Source organism: Trachurus trachurus (genome assembly GCF_905171665.1).
Source record: "Trachurus trachurus genome assembly, chromosome: 7".
Classification (NCBI taxonomy): domain Eukaryota; kingdom Metazoa; phylum Chordata; class Actinopteri; order Carangiformes; family Carangidae; genus Trachurus; species Trachurus trachurus.
The window spans coordinates 23,565,624-23,581,747 of record NC_139901.1 but is presented as its reverse complement, the minus strand read 5'-3'; the positions used below and the strand labels follow the sequence as shown (position 1 = coordinate 23,581,747).

The 16,124-nt window shown below is 40.6% G+C and overlaps 3 protein-coding genes across 3 annotated transcripts in view; 1 reads left to right on the top strand and 2 right to left on the bottom strand.

Annotated features, from left to right (window-relative positions):
• Nucleotides 1-3,735, bottom strand: part of LOC310989249 (glutamate receptor-interacting protein 2-like) — a gene marked incomplete at both ends in the record, with an annotated part of 28,821 nt that extends 25,086 nt beyond the window's left edge. The window contains one exon of the mRNA XM_083976246.1: nucleotides 3,558-3,735. Coding sequence (XP_083832372.1) covers nucleotides 3,558-3,735 — 178 coding nt within the window. The remainder of the gene's footprint in view (nucleotides 1-3,557) is intronic.
• Nucleotides 3,736-6,783: 3,048 nt separating this feature from the next.
• rpl32 (ribosomal protein L32) lies at nucleotides 6,784-10,273 on the bottom strand. Its single transcript, XM_083975186.1, has 4 exons — nucleotides 10,146-10,273; nucleotides 9,382-9,482; nucleotides 9,089-9,270; nucleotides 6,784-6,948 (listed from the first exon to the last, which is right to left on the bottom strand). Exons 2-4 carry the CDS (start codon nucleotides 9,475-9,477, stop codon nucleotides 6,819-6,821), a joined length of 408 nt encoding a protein of 135 aa, XP_083831312.1. The 5' UTR covers nucleotides 9,478-9,482; nucleotides 10,146-10,273; the 3' UTR covers nucleotides 6,784-6,818.
• A 90-nt stretch (nucleotides 10,274-10,363) lies between these two features.
• Nucleotides 10,364-16,052, top strand: ssuh2rs1 (ssu-2 homolog, related sequence 1). Its single transcript, XM_083975185.1, has 14 exons — nucleotides 10,364-10,695; nucleotides 10,813-10,849; nucleotides 10,950-11,014; nucleotides 11,582-11,680; nucleotides 12,233-12,308; nucleotides 12,457-12,586; nucleotides 12,771-12,831; nucleotides 13,503-13,624; nucleotides 13,723-13,785; nucleotides 13,878-13,960; nucleotides 14,098-14,190; nucleotides 14,318-14,423; nucleotides 15,255-15,362; nucleotides 15,457-16,052. Exons 2-14 carry the CDS (start codon nucleotides 10,827-10,829, stop codon nucleotides 15,595-15,597), a joined length of 1,170 nt encoding a protein of 389 aa, XP_083831311.1. The 5' UTR covers nucleotides 10,364-10,695; nucleotides 10,813-10,826; the 3' UTR covers nucleotides 15,598-16,052.
• The last annotated feature ends 72 nt before the right edge of the window (nucleotides 16,053-16,124 follow it).

Sequence of the window (16,124 nt, the reverse complement as noted above, 5' to 3'; positions counted from 1 at the left end):
CCCTAATGCGTGCACTGTAACAACTCCACAGTGTAGCTAATGCATTTTATGCAAACGTATTCTTAACAAATATAATTAACAAGAATGAATCAACATTTTTGCTGTGTGAATGCTTTAAAACTTGTGGCTGCTCCTTGGATTAATATACATTTAGGACATAAGCAGCTCTTTACAGGTTAACAGATAGTCCAGGGGATCACTCACCCCCTCCTCCCCTAAAATCCTCTACACACAAGCAGCAGACCCCCGTCACGATCAAAGTGTGGTGCTCTTACCAACGCTGTTCTTGGCGTCTCTCCTCAGACCACACAGCATGGCTGTAGTTTAGTCAGCGCAGCCACCCCTCAGGAAGTAACCCTGCTGTTCTTTAGTAGTGGGCAGACAACTGAGGTTCCACCTGAGGGAAAAGCAGGCGACCCGAGAGACTCAGAGTCTCAGCCGCTCAGATAAAACAGAAACACCATCCTCGTTTTGCCATTCCCTCTCTCTCCAGTCCAACATTTGCTTAACCCCTGTCCCTGTTATTAAAACCCCCCAGTGAAGTCTGGAGCTCCAGAGGGCAAATTCTGATCCTCAGATGATCTCTAGTCCCCCCTCTCTATTTAAACTTGGTGACAAAAAGATGCCAGTGTTAAATTATTCTCCTCGATTTTTTACAAAAAAAACATGCATCTGCTAAACTCTGTCTTTCTATTAAATCCAAAGCAGGGAGGAAGATGGTTCACGTCCTTTTCTTGTCATCTTGCTGTGGTTCTGTTTTTCAGCTACTCTTACTAATCGCTCGTCCTTTTTCCAGAGGATTTATCATCCCTTGTTCATACACTCACATGAGCTCACACATAACATTTCTCTCTCTCAGACAGAGCTAGAGTGAGTGTGTTTGCTCTCTCTCCCTCTCTCCCTCTCCCTCTGCCAGAGGGGTTCAGTGAGGCAGGCACACACGATCACTCCCTCACTCCCTCCCCCAGCGCATACGCACGCACACACATGCACACACACACACACTTTATCCATTTCCCACCGAGTCAAACATCCTCAAGCCCACCCACCCACCCACACACTCATAGACACAGTGAGATTAGACATGACAAAACTGCACACTTCCCACACATTCAACTCTCGGCACAATTAACACCACCTGCACATTCATTGTCAGACTGAGCCTTGCACAGTGTCACGTTTTTCTCACATAGAGACTGTCACACACACACACACACACACACACACACACACACACACACACACACACACACACACACACACACACACACACACACACACACACACACACACACACACACACACACACACACAATCACAAGCACATAGCAAATGAAAATTCTTGTGAGCTGCCTGTTAGAGAAGAAGATGTCTAACAGCTGCAATTCATTCAAAATGTTGTGCCGTTTTGTTGGAGTGCATTGTGAACATGTGAAAACAACTGAATGATGATGAACAACTATACAAGAAGAAAAAGCGACACTTAGAATATGGGCAGTTGTCTGGAAATGAAATGCATGCGCAGGGGGACAAACAAACGTGTCTGCTGGCTGACCCGTCACCACACCTGTCTGACCATTTGTCAAGCACACAAGCCTCGACGCCTGCCACTTCCTGACCCTCACTGCAACCAATACCACTAACAACAAAATGCCTTCCCCCACCCTCATTCACAGCCACAGACCATGTCTTGAGCATTTGTACTATGTCTAGGTGCATCAATTAGACTTTGGGAGTATAAAGTCTCATTGATGGCATTTTTTGGCCTTGTTTGCTTTCTCTCTCTTTTTTTTAAAAATATATTACTGTATATTTAAAAAAAAAAGAGAGAGAGAAAGCAAACAAGGCCAAAAAAACAGCAAAACCCAAACAGTACACTAAAATGCACAAAACTTATAATAGAGTATATTCTATTCAACCACAGCCAATTTTACAGGTGTGCAAGGTGATTACAAACAAATATTTCCACGTTTCAACCCGTTGTTGCATGAAGCCTAATTAGTCAGCTGTACCATTGGACACAATACACTTTGGTGTAGATAATTTCCTCTGAGAATTTTGTCCTTAATACCCCATTTACAATGTGAAGCATAGTCTTTCAGAGCGAGACTAATTAATTTCCAGCAGAAAAAAAAAAAGAATCAGGAGACGGAGCTGTGTGCTGGACTGATAAAAACCACTGGGAACAGGGTGGCAAACGTTGGGTTATAATAAAAATTGACTCTTCAGCACATCCTCCAGACTAGAAATCAACACTATTGATGCAGAGGGAGGGGATAACGGAATGATCAGATTAGGAAAGAGGAGGGAAACAAAAAGTGGCAGAGTTTGGAAAGCTTGCTGTGTGGGCTTCTAGTATTTTGTGGTTTGTTAGTTATTCACCTGCAATAATCCTCTTCAAAACATGTTGTTTTTCATTCTATATAGAGTGGGTGTTCTGAAATACAACCTCCTCATCGATCAAACTGACCACACTGCCATCTTATGGTGATTGGCTTCAGTTGCAAGTGAAAATCTGAAAATGAAAAAATTACTAAGTCTCTTGTTTGCCAGCACAGATCAGTGTGTGACAAAAACAAGGGCCTGTGGATAAGGATGTGTCAGACACACTCATGCTTTAGTGTTCACCTCCAAGCACATTCAAAGTCCAAGCAAAGGTTCAGTTAGTGTGTTAGAAACCTGCTGCTAACACACACACACACACACACACACACACACACACACACACACACACACACACACACACACACACACACACACACACACACACACACACACACACACAAACACACACACACACACACACACACACACACACACACACAAACACACACACACACACACACACACACACACACACACACACACACACACACACACACACACACGCATTTTTACTCTCTTTAAAATGGCTTCAGATGATGATTTTAATTAGGTGATTTGTTCTCTGTGGGGATTCATTTAAAGTCAAACTTGTAATGAACTTGTAATTTTGCATAGCATCAAATCTCTCCTTGTAAATACTTATAGCCTATTTACCTTCATAAGCAGTATAAACATTTAATTTCTATACAGATGGTATATTTACAGTATTTTTCAACAATTACAAACTTCTATTATAAAGACATTTCATATCACTGAACTGTGTTTTCACTATTTTACTATTTTGCCATTTATGGGCGGTTTACAGCAGCTTCCACTTGTGGGGGTCAACTTGCAGCAAATGCATTAATAAGGACTTATGTATGCTTGTAATTACAATAAAGCTTTGTGAACATTTGAACATGTTTCAAAATAGTTTAAGTAAACTGTTTTCCAAAAGTGCATAAATTGGCTCATAATAAAATATTATTATTTACATGTCTTTCTTATAGATAGATCTTTTATTACGGACTCAGGTCCATTATGGGGAGACAATACAAAAACACATACAATACAAGATAAAAAACACCATCATAAATTTAAAACACATACAGACACCCTATATACATACATTAGAGGCCTGAACTAAATTAATTTCCATTTGTCAAAGTATGACATGTCCAGTAGGTTTTTACCTTTGGTTCTCCCTCTGATGATGCCCAGTCGACATCGGAGAGAAAAAGAGAACATCTTCCTCTTTCCTCCGGAGGAGCGGCTGCCTTTCCTCAGGGAATCTGTCTGAGGGAAGGCGAAGGAGAGCTGCTTGGGAGTGAGGCGCCCCTTTCCAAACACGACCCTCGCCGACATGTTCATTTTCTGTCTGACCTGTAACAAAGAAAAAAGATGGATTCTCTCCTCTCCCTTCACACTCTCACCATCTCTCAGACGTTGCAGTCTCTGCTTGTCCTGCTGTTCTCATGTTCTCCTCCCTCTCTGGAGAACGTCCAGTCCTCTCAGGTGAGTCTTCCAAACCCCCTCCAGAAACAGGTGCATGTTTTTTAAAAAAGGAGGAAAGAATCAGATCCAACGCTGTGCTTCTTTTTTCCACCCCAACCACCTTGGTAATTCACTTCCTCATCCAAACAGCCACAAGCTGACTGGCTAAATAAATGTTATGTTTTAGCGTCTTTGGCAATGTCAGTTTTACAGGAACAGATGGCAGAGGGCTCAGGGCTGTGGGGCACAGCTTGCCTGCCAGAATGCAATGGAAACTTTCTCTGCAGGAAGCCGGCGCTGAACATCCCAAAACAATGTATATTCTGGCCTGGCCATTTCAGAGGAATCACTTTCAATAATACCCTATTTCATTTATTGATTAGGCAATTAGATGAGCATGTTGGGGCAAAGATTGTCGGAGCATGCTGATACACAGTGCCAAACCGACTCCTTGCCATAAGTCTGAAACCTGCAAGGAGACCGTGAGCTGGCATCTTCACAGTTGCCAAGGGCCTCCAGTATGAATCCATTCTTGGCTGCTCTATGAAAGTGGAAATGAGACACGGAGAAAATTTTGATGATTCTGACAAATATCTAAAACCAAAACAGGAGGAACAGGGACTTTACATACTATAAGAGAAAGAAGAAGAAACAGTGCACACAATATTGTCTCTTGGTGACATTAAAGCCGCGTCATGAACACTAATAGTGAGGATATGGTCATAGGAGAAAATGTTGTGCATCAATTGAAAAGGAATGATGTATTCTACCTCCATACAATAACTCAAGCGGGGGGTGTCACCTGGAACATGCCCATGATGCTCCTATTGCTCAAGTGCCCTTGTGATCAATGTCTGTGACCAAATAGATGCAGCAGCACATCCAAAATACACAGAGGAGGCGAAGTGGAGCTTGGAAACTCTTGCCAAGTTTGTCCAGTAAACCCATGGTCACACCCTTATTGGTATGAACGCTGTGTGTGTGTTGGGGATGATCAGCCGCACAATGTAGATAAAATTGAGTGAATCCACTTGGAATATCACCTGAACCACAGCAGCAAGGCTCAACCAAAAGAGCAGGATGACAGTCAGCATCCCACAGAAAAGCAAAAAACAAAGTATCTCTGACTGACATAATGAAGCTAATGAATTTCCTGAGGTGGATGTTGTCAGAGAATCAAGCACAGAAGGAACAACCACAGGGAAGGCCTGTCAGTGCTTACAATGGAAAACGCCACCCAGATAATGACAGAGACAAGGAGGAATGAAAACCAGGATGGACAGTAAGAAGAACATGATTAAAATCACATTGTGCAATAAACCTGGTTTGTTGCAATGCTGACTTTGTTGTCTGCTGATTTTGAGTGTCATCAATTTCAAAATCTCCAACATTAGTGGAAACTAGATGACAGAGAAACAGGTTTAGAATTAGGAGTATAGTCTCACTGATACAGGGACATTTGCTGTAGCTTTTAAGTCTCGTCTCATTCTGTTAAAATGCCATTTAGCACAATTAAGTGCCGACATAACTGTGGGTATTTTATGAGAAGCTGAGAAAAATTACCTCAATAACCAGAACAAATGAAACCGCCTGAAGTGAGGATCATGGGGCTGAAAGCCTTCTCTGTTGAGGTAGGACATAAAATGCTGGTTGTTTTGCCTGCACAGTCACTTGTTGTTGCCTCAAGCTGTGAGGACCCACTTGGGCTGTAATTTCGATGAGTTACATGTATCAAAACCAAAGAAAGAATATTTTTTTAATCATGCAACAGACCACACCTAGCTGACACCATATGATTTTACAGCTTAGCCGCAATTTTATCAGTTTTGACCTTTCACCTTGATTGCTCCAACAGAATGGTTGAGAAATACCAAATCTCCGAAGCCTCCCTTAAATCCCTTCAAATCTTCAAACTGACAGGTCATGCTCCTGGCTAAACTTTCCATTAAATTATGATATTAGGTCTTTAAATCTAGCTGGAGTATTTATACTGTATCAAAACTTGCTGTAAGATTATATTGCAATTCTGATCTTGTTTTTAAAATTGTATTTGCCCCTGAGTCCTGGAGTAAATTCCCTTAAATTATAAAATAAAAGAGAATCGAGTCCAGAACGTTCTTTGATAGCAAAAAGCTTTACAAACTGTAAAAGCATGTGCTCTTTCATAAGCTACCCTGGATCACATCTTGGAGGCAAAACTGTGTTTACACAAAGTTATGAAGCCTCTTCCATTTATAATATGGGTCAACACTGTTCTTCGGGCATCTTGCCCCTTTTGTTCTGTTCCAGCATCCAGTCATCTGGAAGGAGGTGAGGAATAACCCCATCCATCCCAGGGGGGAATACAACCAGCTCTGTCGCCAGCCAACTCACGTGGACATTTCCTTTACCATTTTGACGCCTGTGCAACATATGAAAATAGCTCCAGTCTCTTCAGTATCATGATACAAATTAACTACCTATTTATAACTCCCTGGTGACTCCGGTGCCTGTTTAGATATTTTGCTTTTTGAAACTAAATGATTTCTGCCCACCAGTGAAGTCTAGTCTCAGAGGGAAACTTGTCTGCTGCCATAAAAGACTTAACTGGAACACCACTGTTACTCAACAGTAACCCCAGGCATACAAGCAATTTTGACTAAACTCTAACCAAATAAAAACACTGCTTTGACTGATCCACTTTAACATGTGTTCCTCCTTGGACCAATATTCCCCAAATTTCCAGCAGCCGGAGGACAATTTCATGTCCTTATGTCCAATTTCCCTAACTTCCTACCATCTCATGTGGAGATGAACCACTCATGCATTAAGTTGGTGTCAAATACAGAATTTAATTTTCATAAAATGGAAGTTTACTCATATTTAACATTAACATTTTCCAGACCTGTGCAACATCTGTCTTGACAAAAACAATCCACAAGCCAGTTTCAATTTTTAAACATTTATTGTGAATGACCAGTTTATTCGTTCTCCTCGCTCCTGAGCCTGGCGTTGGGGTTGGTGATCTTGATGGCCAGCTGAGCTGCCCTCTCCACGATAATCTTCCTGTTCTTGGAGGAGACGTTGTGGGCGATCTCAGCACAGTGAGTCCTACAGGAGGTAAAAGGGAGAAGGGGCTATTAGATATAGACAAGACATTCAACAATGAACAGATTCACATCTACATCAAATCCAAGTCAATACAAAATCCAGGAAAAGAATACAAAAGACAAAAATAAAGCCACACCTAATATATTAAAGCAGTTAAATGATGACTTGAATGATTCACCACCTAGGAAAACTGGCTTAAGTGTCACAACATTTTTGGTCTTTAGCCACCCATTATATAATTTCTTGTAGAACTGGAGGGCAATTTTCATTCTCTATCAAATCACTCCAGTCCAAGAACATTTTAGTGCTACATCTACATATTCTAATCAGTGATCGTGCAATAATTTAAAACGTATACATATTTATAACATAAAAGCTTGGCTGAGGACAAACACTGGCGCATTTAAACCTTCAGTGTTTCTAAAACATGTGAGGAAAGGAGGTCATGAAAGCGTCAGTAGAACCACCACACTCAAGTCCCAAAGCTGGAGCATTCAATCACATCCAAGTGATGACAGCAGCAGTGAACAAGCTTTTAGAACAAGGTGTCACAATCATAAAATAATGACTTTACATGGGTCTCAGAAATATTGATTCAAGAGTCACCATTTTGAAATTAAGTTCAACTGGTCACAAGCAAAATCAGTGTCACCACATGTAGGGTTCATTCATTCGTAAAACAGTATGGTGAGTTGTAAACTCGTTTTAGCGCTGGCTGTTCCTAAACTTCGGCTGCATAGATTTTGCTTGTTGTGAAACATCCGTGACCACTATGACGACTAAGCAGCAGGCGTTTAAAACTGTCCAACACCACAAGATAAAATAAAAGTGTCAGCATTTACAGAACAGTTAGTGAAACTTGGCTATTTCCAAAGATGAAGTGGGATCAATGACCTTAAGAAGACCAAACACTGCATGGCAAGATGTTGTGACTGCTGCATTGAACAGGGCTATGTTTTGAACCATAGTGAACGTAGCCGTTACCTGTTCACCCCACCTTAGCTTAACTGATATATTAAAAATAAAAAACACAAACCAGGACTTGGGTAATATGCAAGTTAGTAAATCCAAGGTTTTCAGCAGTTACTGCACAGACCCATCACAGGACACTTCTGACAGATGATTTAAATGAATGTGTGCAACAGTTTGTGTCTTGGCACTCTCTGAAAAATTGATTGATTCAACCTGCACATGACTATACTTAAATTAAGTGAATCAAATAATTTGCACACTTAAATTCTGCTGGGCTACTTCTCCTTTGTTCCTTTTTATTTTGAACAAATATTGGTTATTCCCACCAGATATGACATCCTGAGAAACAACACTGTCAGGGTAGTTTATAACTTTCTGAATGAAAATGGACTTTAGGTCTGGTTGGAGATGCCTTTGAGCACTAACTGACCCCAGCCAGCTCCATTTATTGTCTTACTCAGCCTTCAACTGGATCCTAAGTTGACTTGAGTCAGAAAAGTTACATCACACAAATGTGCTGTCATTCAGAGTTCAGCTTGCCCATTTCTCCTTGACGTGCAAAAACAGTTATATTTGCTTTAGATGTGAAGATCTGTAACCCAGACAAAAAAATCATTTGGGGTCGGGGGACTGTATAAACTCAGTGACACAAAGGTCCCAGCAAGACAAAAATTAAAAATGCAATTTCAGTTACAAGCCAATTCCTTCAAAGCTAAAAAAAAATGAACTTCATGATTTCTACACGTTAAAACTTGGCATGGTTCTGCAACAAGCAAGCATCACAATAAAAATTCAATTGTCCGCTCCACTCGTTGGACCAACACTTGCGTGAGGCTGAAAATATACAATACATTTTTATACCTGTTGTGTATATCTGTTCACTAAATGGTATCAAATCATGGTTGCTATCGAATGGTCTGGAAAAAGTCATGTTGGAGGAGAGGAATCATTTTTGCAGTAGCCATTTGTGTTACATTTAAAAGTCTTTAACTACGACTTACACAACTAATTTTCTATAAAAATAAAAAAAAGGGGTTAACAGCACAAGTCTCAGCAAGAATCTCAAAAAAATCTGTTCAGACAAACGAAAACTATATGTACAAGTCTGGTGCTAATAACCCTGGTGTGTGTTCTGCATCGTCTTACAATATGTGTGTGCACAACTTACTTGTTGCTCATCATCAGGACCTCGAGTTCCTTGATATTGTGTACCAGGAACTTCTTGAAGCCAGTTGGCAGCATGTACTTGGTCTTCTTGTTGCTACCATAACCGATGTTGGGCATCAACATCTGACCCTTGAACCGCCTGCGAACCCTGTTGTCAATACCTCTGGGCTTACGCCAGTTTTTCTGCAAAAGGAAGGGGTAAGAGAGAGATTAATTCCACATTGGTCCTCCATCCTGGAGTGTAAAACAGACGATCCAACCTGAAGGAACATCTTTACTGTGATGAGTACTTACCGCAATCTTGACATATCGGTCAGACTGATGGCGAATGAACTTCTTGGTTCGCTTCTTGACAATCTTGGGTTTTGTGAGGGGTCTAAGGGCTGCCATGGTGACTGAGGACGGAAACAAATTCAAACTTAGAACAATTTACTCACGTCAGCGTCAACATTACAACGTGCTACTACCTGCACTGGGTATAGTAGCACTTGTAGCACAGCAAAAGCAGCAATAATTGGCGGCTAATACAGCATGTACAATGTGTGACGGATGTTACTGATAACTGGGAAACATTGGCTCTCTTTTGAAGGTATGGCAACAGCAATGAACCATCTATCTATGCCTTAGTAGGAGCCTTTACGTAAACGTGTTGATTAGCTTTTAGCTAGCTATCGTCCTCCCTGTGCTCAATGGGTAACTAGCCTAACTTACTAGCTAACCGTGCTACGTCAAGAAATCAACACTTTATCCGTTTTGTCTCTACAAAGGGAAGTAAGTAACATGTGCCTGACGTTATAAAATGCTTGTTCTTATTTCCACAGTGCCTCTCTGGTAGTAGCGTGTGTGTTGCACGACCCCATTTTACGACGAGAGCACCGGCAGCCACTTTAACAGCAACACCTCGCTCCGTAATAACAAGTTTAACATGATATAAGACGCTAAAATGATCAATATCATCAAATATATGTGGGATCGGTGTCTAGGTTTTGTGACCCCACGCCGGGATGATCAAATAATGCCTTAAATCATGTGGATTATCATAGATTGCATCGACTCACCCGCCGATGTAAATCCGAAAGGGACTTCAGCGACGGCGGAAGGAAAGAAAAGGACTTCCGCGGGTGTTGCAAAGGCTTATGGGTAGTGTAGTTTATCAGACCTACGCGAGTTGTACAGCGCCTGCGCTTTAATTGCTCCTTACTCAAGTGTCTTTGACACAATATCCAAGTCGGTTGTACTTATTGGTATAAACTGTACTTATGGGTATCGACGATTTAAAAAAAGAAAAAGAAAAAAGTATTGATATAGGCTAAATGTTTTGTTTAGCACGCACATCTGTAGGCCCACTTCTCATATTACAAACTGTATGGTGCGCACTTCCTGAAATTAGATGAGGCTGGAGGCAACGGGGTGGACCTCTGAACTTGTGTTAAAAAACAAAAAACACAAAGAGAGAGAGAGAGAGGATGATATCAACACGCAAGGCTTAAACATTCGTCAAAAATCCAGAGGAGATTGCAAAAAAAAAAGTGAAGTTTGAGTTCCTGTTAAACTGTCAGAGAAGAGTCAGCTGACAGTTGGAGGAAACGGGGGTGGGTGTGATCAAAGGTGAATGATTATCTATTTCTCTCACATGATTTTTCAGTGACAGATTGCATGTGTGTGGTGTTTGGTCGCAAACGAAGATTTTAATTTGTTTTATTTATTGCGTCTTGTTGTTTTCAGCCTCTTTATAGCCCATGGAACATCAGCCCATCATGAAGTAAGTTTCATCACCGTTTTCAAAAACGAAACGTGGTTTCCCGTATACTTTCACCACTGTGTGTGTGTGTGGCCTAACTGGAGTTTCCCGTTATTTACAGCCAATACCCGAAAACCTACGGAGTCGCCAATCCTGGCTACGTACCAGCAGCAGAAGGGGGACCTGGTAAGATCCATTTATGTGTAGGTTTAAAAAGTTCACACCGAATATAATAATCTAAATCCATTTAATTGTGAAACTCCACATAAACTGAGTCAAGAAGTGTAGCCTATTACCTACACTGCGGCGCACACCTCAACGTGACGTCATTCTAGACCTGCAAGTTATTTGAGGTTGGTAGCTGAGGGTGTCACATCTGCCGGGAGTTACGGGTCAAAGAAACTTCCTAACAGAGGGTACAGGGTTTGTTTGGGGGGCTATAACCACGTGTGTGAGTCTTTTGGAGCTGTGTAACCTCTCAGAATGGATACTAACAAGCGTAAGTCACGTAGCCTGATACTCTCTACTTTGTCTTATTGTGTTCACTAAGAAACATGTTAAAACTTGGAAGCTTGAGATTGATCTGGAATTTCTGGAAAGACTTGAGTGATAGTGATGTCTCGCACAGATTTATAACCTAGGTCACGTGATTGTGTGTTATGCATACGAACTGTACTAGAATCTTTTAACATATAGCATTTGAAAACTTACATTTGTGGACATGACTGAACTGGTTCTTCTGGTTTGCATTAGCAATGTTTGCCCCACCCGCTGCTGAGGGCCCCAGCGCTCCTCCGGCCAGTATGTTTGACAGCGTGCCTGGCTATGAAGGCACAGTGGCAGGCGGAGGAGGTACAGTATGCTGCTTGTTTTCCTTTGTAGCTGTTTCCCACATGGACTGGGACAAAAACACTACATCCATAAACACTGTGTGTAGAGTTAGGCCTATTAAAAGTAAAGTGAGGATATGCACAAACATTTAACATGCTTGCCAGGTAACATCCATTTTTTTTTGCTGTGTGGGATTGTTGTGATGTAGAATGGGTCTGGACATTGATGGATGGATGAGAATGTAAACAAGTGTCTATTGTACAGCAACAATGCTTCACATTCTCCCTTTACAAACATATGGTACCATAAGATTTGTTTGTTAATGGTGTGGAGGGCTCAATGATAAAAACACCTGCCGCCACTATCATACTGCAAACATGAACTCGAATCATAACCATGAAGTGAAATGAACACCTTTATGACTTTGTCAATCAAAACAAAGATAACTTAACCCTAAATTTTGGTTTACTTAAGTTAATACCCAGTGGTCACAAAGTGTATACTGTGTGTAAAAAAAAAAAAAAAAAAACATAAAGGAATCTTCACACCAAACATGATCAATATTTGCTGTAGGTGGATTTCTGCCTCCTCCCATGCCTGCTTACCCAGTTCCTCAGCCTGAGCCTGGACCTCATCAACCAGATTGGAAGTAAGGCTCAAACTAATCACTTCCTGTTAACATGACAGCTTAAGGAATTTGAAAACATCCTCCACGATCTGGTGTGGAGTTGCACTTCCTCTAAAATATTTTTCACTTAATGACATGTGACTGTGTGTTATTCTTTCACCACTGGCAGTATCCCATCTATAACTGAAGAAACTGCTCGGGACGCATTTGCCCTGTTTGCCTCCAGTAAGTGCTGCTACAGTTCAGCACCAGTAAAGGATGGTGTAATCAGCAACATGGAGGCATTCAATACATACAGGGTAAGAGGAGGTCTGTTCATGTGAGTGTTTAGAAAAACCACTAGAATGAAAATCAACACATGGAAAAGATCCACAGTTATTTTGTGTGTTCAGTGCATGACTAAACTAAGGAGGACTAAGGAGATGCCAGTAGATTTTTTGATTATGTGTAATGCATATTTTCTCCACCCCTGCTTTGTCTTAGTACCGCCTGGAAACCTTTACTGAAACAAGATCGACAGAGTGGAGTCACGAGGCATATAATGGTACAGTACTGTCACTCAATGCATCTGCTGCCCAGGATCTGTGGCCAAGGATCATCTTTGTTGTTTTTAGAGTATCTTGTTGATTATCTTTTCGATACTTGTTCAGACAAAAAAATGAAAACACTCATCAGAATTAATTCAACCTCAGAGTGACATATTTGAAGTGACATATTGATTTTTTTTTTTGCAGACTAACAGTTGAACACAAAGATAATCAATTTGTAACTATAATATTATAATCCTCATCTTTAGGTGCTTTTTTTTTAAAAAAAAAAACAAGAGTTCCAGGAGCTTTAAGTTCCTGGGACTCTCTTTTCAGGAACTAAAAGGTTTCAGTGGCCCATTGTTATCTGTGTTTCCACCTAGGCCTAAAGTAATTATGCTAATCCTGCGTAGTTATGCAAATCCTACTAGCCTAGTAGCCGAGTAGTCTTAAAATGATGCATACAAGTACAACGATTTCTTCTCAAACGCATATTTTGATCATGCATGGTGAAAAACTAGTGAAGCTGAGAATCCGGAACTAGAGAATGTTGAAATCATAATAGTTAGTGATTCATTTTCTGTTGACTAAATAACCAATTAATTGTTTTGAATGTGCTTCTGCTGTCAGTCCGCTATTCAGTGCGACTCCACAGTGACAATCTACTATTTTGTTTAATTTGGAACAGGCCAGCCAGTGGATGCCTATGCCCAACAACCTCCTGGGCCCTGGGAGATTCCAGCTAAAACCCCACATTTTTTTGAGGATGGCAAACAGACTATCAAGGTTCCCTACACATCATCTGTAAAGGTATGTTACAGTGATGTAAAATATGTTTGGCAAGAAAAATATTCTGTGACTGCCCGACCGTAGAGATTTTTACCTGATGAGAAACATTTCATCTGCAGGCCTGCCATGTTTGTATGGGAATGGGGCGAAAACCTTGCAAAGAATGTGCTGGTGCTGGAAATGTAAGTAATTTCCACAGACCTCATTGAAATCAGTAGTTGAAGTCTTTTAATGAGATAAACTGATTATTTCTTTATTTCCTTGCTCCTGTCAGAAAGTTTGCTGGGTGTGCAATGGATCTGGTTACCGCCACGGAAATGATCGATGCATGCACTGCAATGGAAGAGGAAGGGACAAGTAGGACCCATAGATTTCTAAACATGTGAAAACATTAAAGAGAGCAATTTATAATCCTTGTGTAGGTGTGTGTGTGTGTGTGTGTAGTTTGTGTTTATTTCTAAAACATACTGTTATTACACATTATTCTGTTACAGCTGCAGCCATTGTCATGGTCAAGGATCAAAGCAATGTGGCACATGTCATGGCAAACAACAGCTTCTGGTGTACATCAACCTCCGTGTGAAATGGTGATTCCTTATTATGGTTTATTTGTCAAGGATTGATCTGACATTTATCAACATTTACGATGACTTATGTTGTTATGTATTTCTAAAGCTATCAATAATATCTTCTTTTTTATGTTTATGTTTTCAGGACCAACAACTCTGACAACTATGTTGTTGAACAACGGAGTGGACTACAGCTGGACAACCTTAGCAAGGTGTCCGGCAAGGAGCTTTTCAGAGACTCTCAGTACATGGTAAAATATGCAACACAATGATTTGTGTCAAGACCATAAAATATAATCATACTATACTTGTCTCATATAATTTCATACTTTTTCAGAGGGTACAACATGTTCTATTATTCATTGCAACAATTTTCACAGCTCACAGAACTTGTTGCACTTGTGCTTTAAGATGTTCTGCTTTAAAGTGATAGTTCACCCAAAGTTAAAATTTCACTCATTATCTACTCACCCTCATGTCGACTAAGGGCTGGGAGAAGTTTCAGAGTCCTCCGTGCCTTCTCTGAGTTACAGCGGGGCTCCGCACTGCATGTCCATATGACGGTTGCGAACGGGGCTCACTTTTCTTTGTCCAAAAAGACACACCAAAAAACATCCAAATACCTCCATAGTGCTCGTCTGTAATGTCCCTCTTGTATTGAAGCCCCAACATGAGAAATTGTTCAGAAAAAAATTAAATAATTTTATATGTTTTAAGCTTGTTTGTAGCGGAAGCTCCCAGTGTCTCAGTTCACTACTCTTGCACTGACCGACATTACAGACGAGCACTATGGAGGTATTTGGATGTTTTTTGGTGCGTCTTTTTGGACGAAGAAAAGTGAGCTCCGTTCGCAACCGTCATATGGACATGTAGTGCTGCGCGGAGCCCCGCTGTAACTCAGAGAAGGCACGGAGGACTCTGAAACTTCTCCCAGCCCTTAGTCGACATGAGGGTAGAGAGGGAGTAGATAATGAGTGAAATTTGAATTTTGGATGAACTATCCCTTTAAGAGTAAATTAGTATAATTTAAACAGTGATGGTGACTCAGCACTTGATCTTATCTCTCTGATCATCCTTCACAGATATACCCACTGATGGGTTTCCCAGACCCTTCTGTGGTGTCTGCTTCACAGCGCCTTGTTAATGAACACCAGGGAAAGTTTTCCCAGACATCACGCATTCTACAGCAGGTATTGATAACACAGGATTTTTTTTGGGGACGAGACAATAGTTATGACCAAAAATGTGTGTAAAATGCTAACTATTGTATTTCTTTGTCTTCAGCGTCAAACCATTGAACTGATCCCTGTCACCAAAGTCGCGTACTCGTGGAAAGGAAAATCACACATCTACTTTGTTTATGGAAATGAATTCAAAGTTAGTGCAGATGACTATCCGGCTACTTGTTGCTGCTCTGTAATGTAATTACAGCGGTAGTGTATGAAGTGTATGGTAGTGTATGAAGTGTGGAAAAGTGTACTTTGAGAGCCAGTGGATATCTAATCATGTCAGTTTTACTTATAATTCAGTTCCATCAATTAACAGACATGTGGGCAGTTTTGACCTTATGAAATGTTGCTTTTCAATTATCACTTTCTTGATCAAGAAATGGTGCTTCTTGATACAGTATACCATACCACAGAAAAAAAGGTTTACGACACAATATAAATCACAATCAAATTATATTCTCTGAATTCTTTTATATATCAGCAGTGACTTTTGTAAAACTTTTGTGAAGCCATCAATTTATTATGATTTCTATTTGTACTACACTAAAACAGTTTTTCATGTTACTGAAATGCATTTAATCTGTTGTCACGGCACATTTTGTTTTTTTGTTCATTTTATTGAATGGTGAGAAAGGATGAATTGAGATTATTGTTACTACAATACAAAGTTACTATAATACTTGCCATGTGAATAAATATTATTTCGCAATGTTTTGCTCGCGA

What these genes read in the sequence shown, in the direction of transcription:
- rpl32 (XM_083975186.1), bottom strand. Translation starts at nt 9,477, where the DNA reads ATGGCAGCCCTTAGACCCCTCACAAAACCCAAGATTGTCAAGAAGCGA. An exon ending in ACCGATATGTCAAGATTGCG is followed by an intron (nt 9,271 to 9,381) that starts GTAAGTACTCAT and finishes TTCCTTTTGCAG; the next exon opens with AAAAACTGGCGTAAGCCCAG. An exon ending in GTCCTGATGATGAGCAACAA is followed by an intron (nt 6,949 to 9,088) that starts GTAAGTTGTGCA and finishes TACCTCCTGTAG; the next exon opens with GACTCACTGTGCTGAGATCG.
- ssuh2rs1 (XM_083975185.1), top strand. Translation starts at nt 10,827, where the DNA reads ATGGAACATCAGCCCATCATGAA. An exon ending in AATGTGCTGGTGCTGGAAAT is followed by an intron (nt 13,786 to 13,877) that starts GTAAGTAATTTC and finishes TGCTCCTGTCAG; the next exon opens with AAAGTTTGCTGGGTGTGCAA. An exon ending in AATGGAAGAGGAAGGGACAA is followed by an intron (nt 13,961 to 14,097) that starts GTAGGACCCATA and finishes ATTCTGTTACAG; the next exon opens with CTGCAGCCATTGTCATGGTC.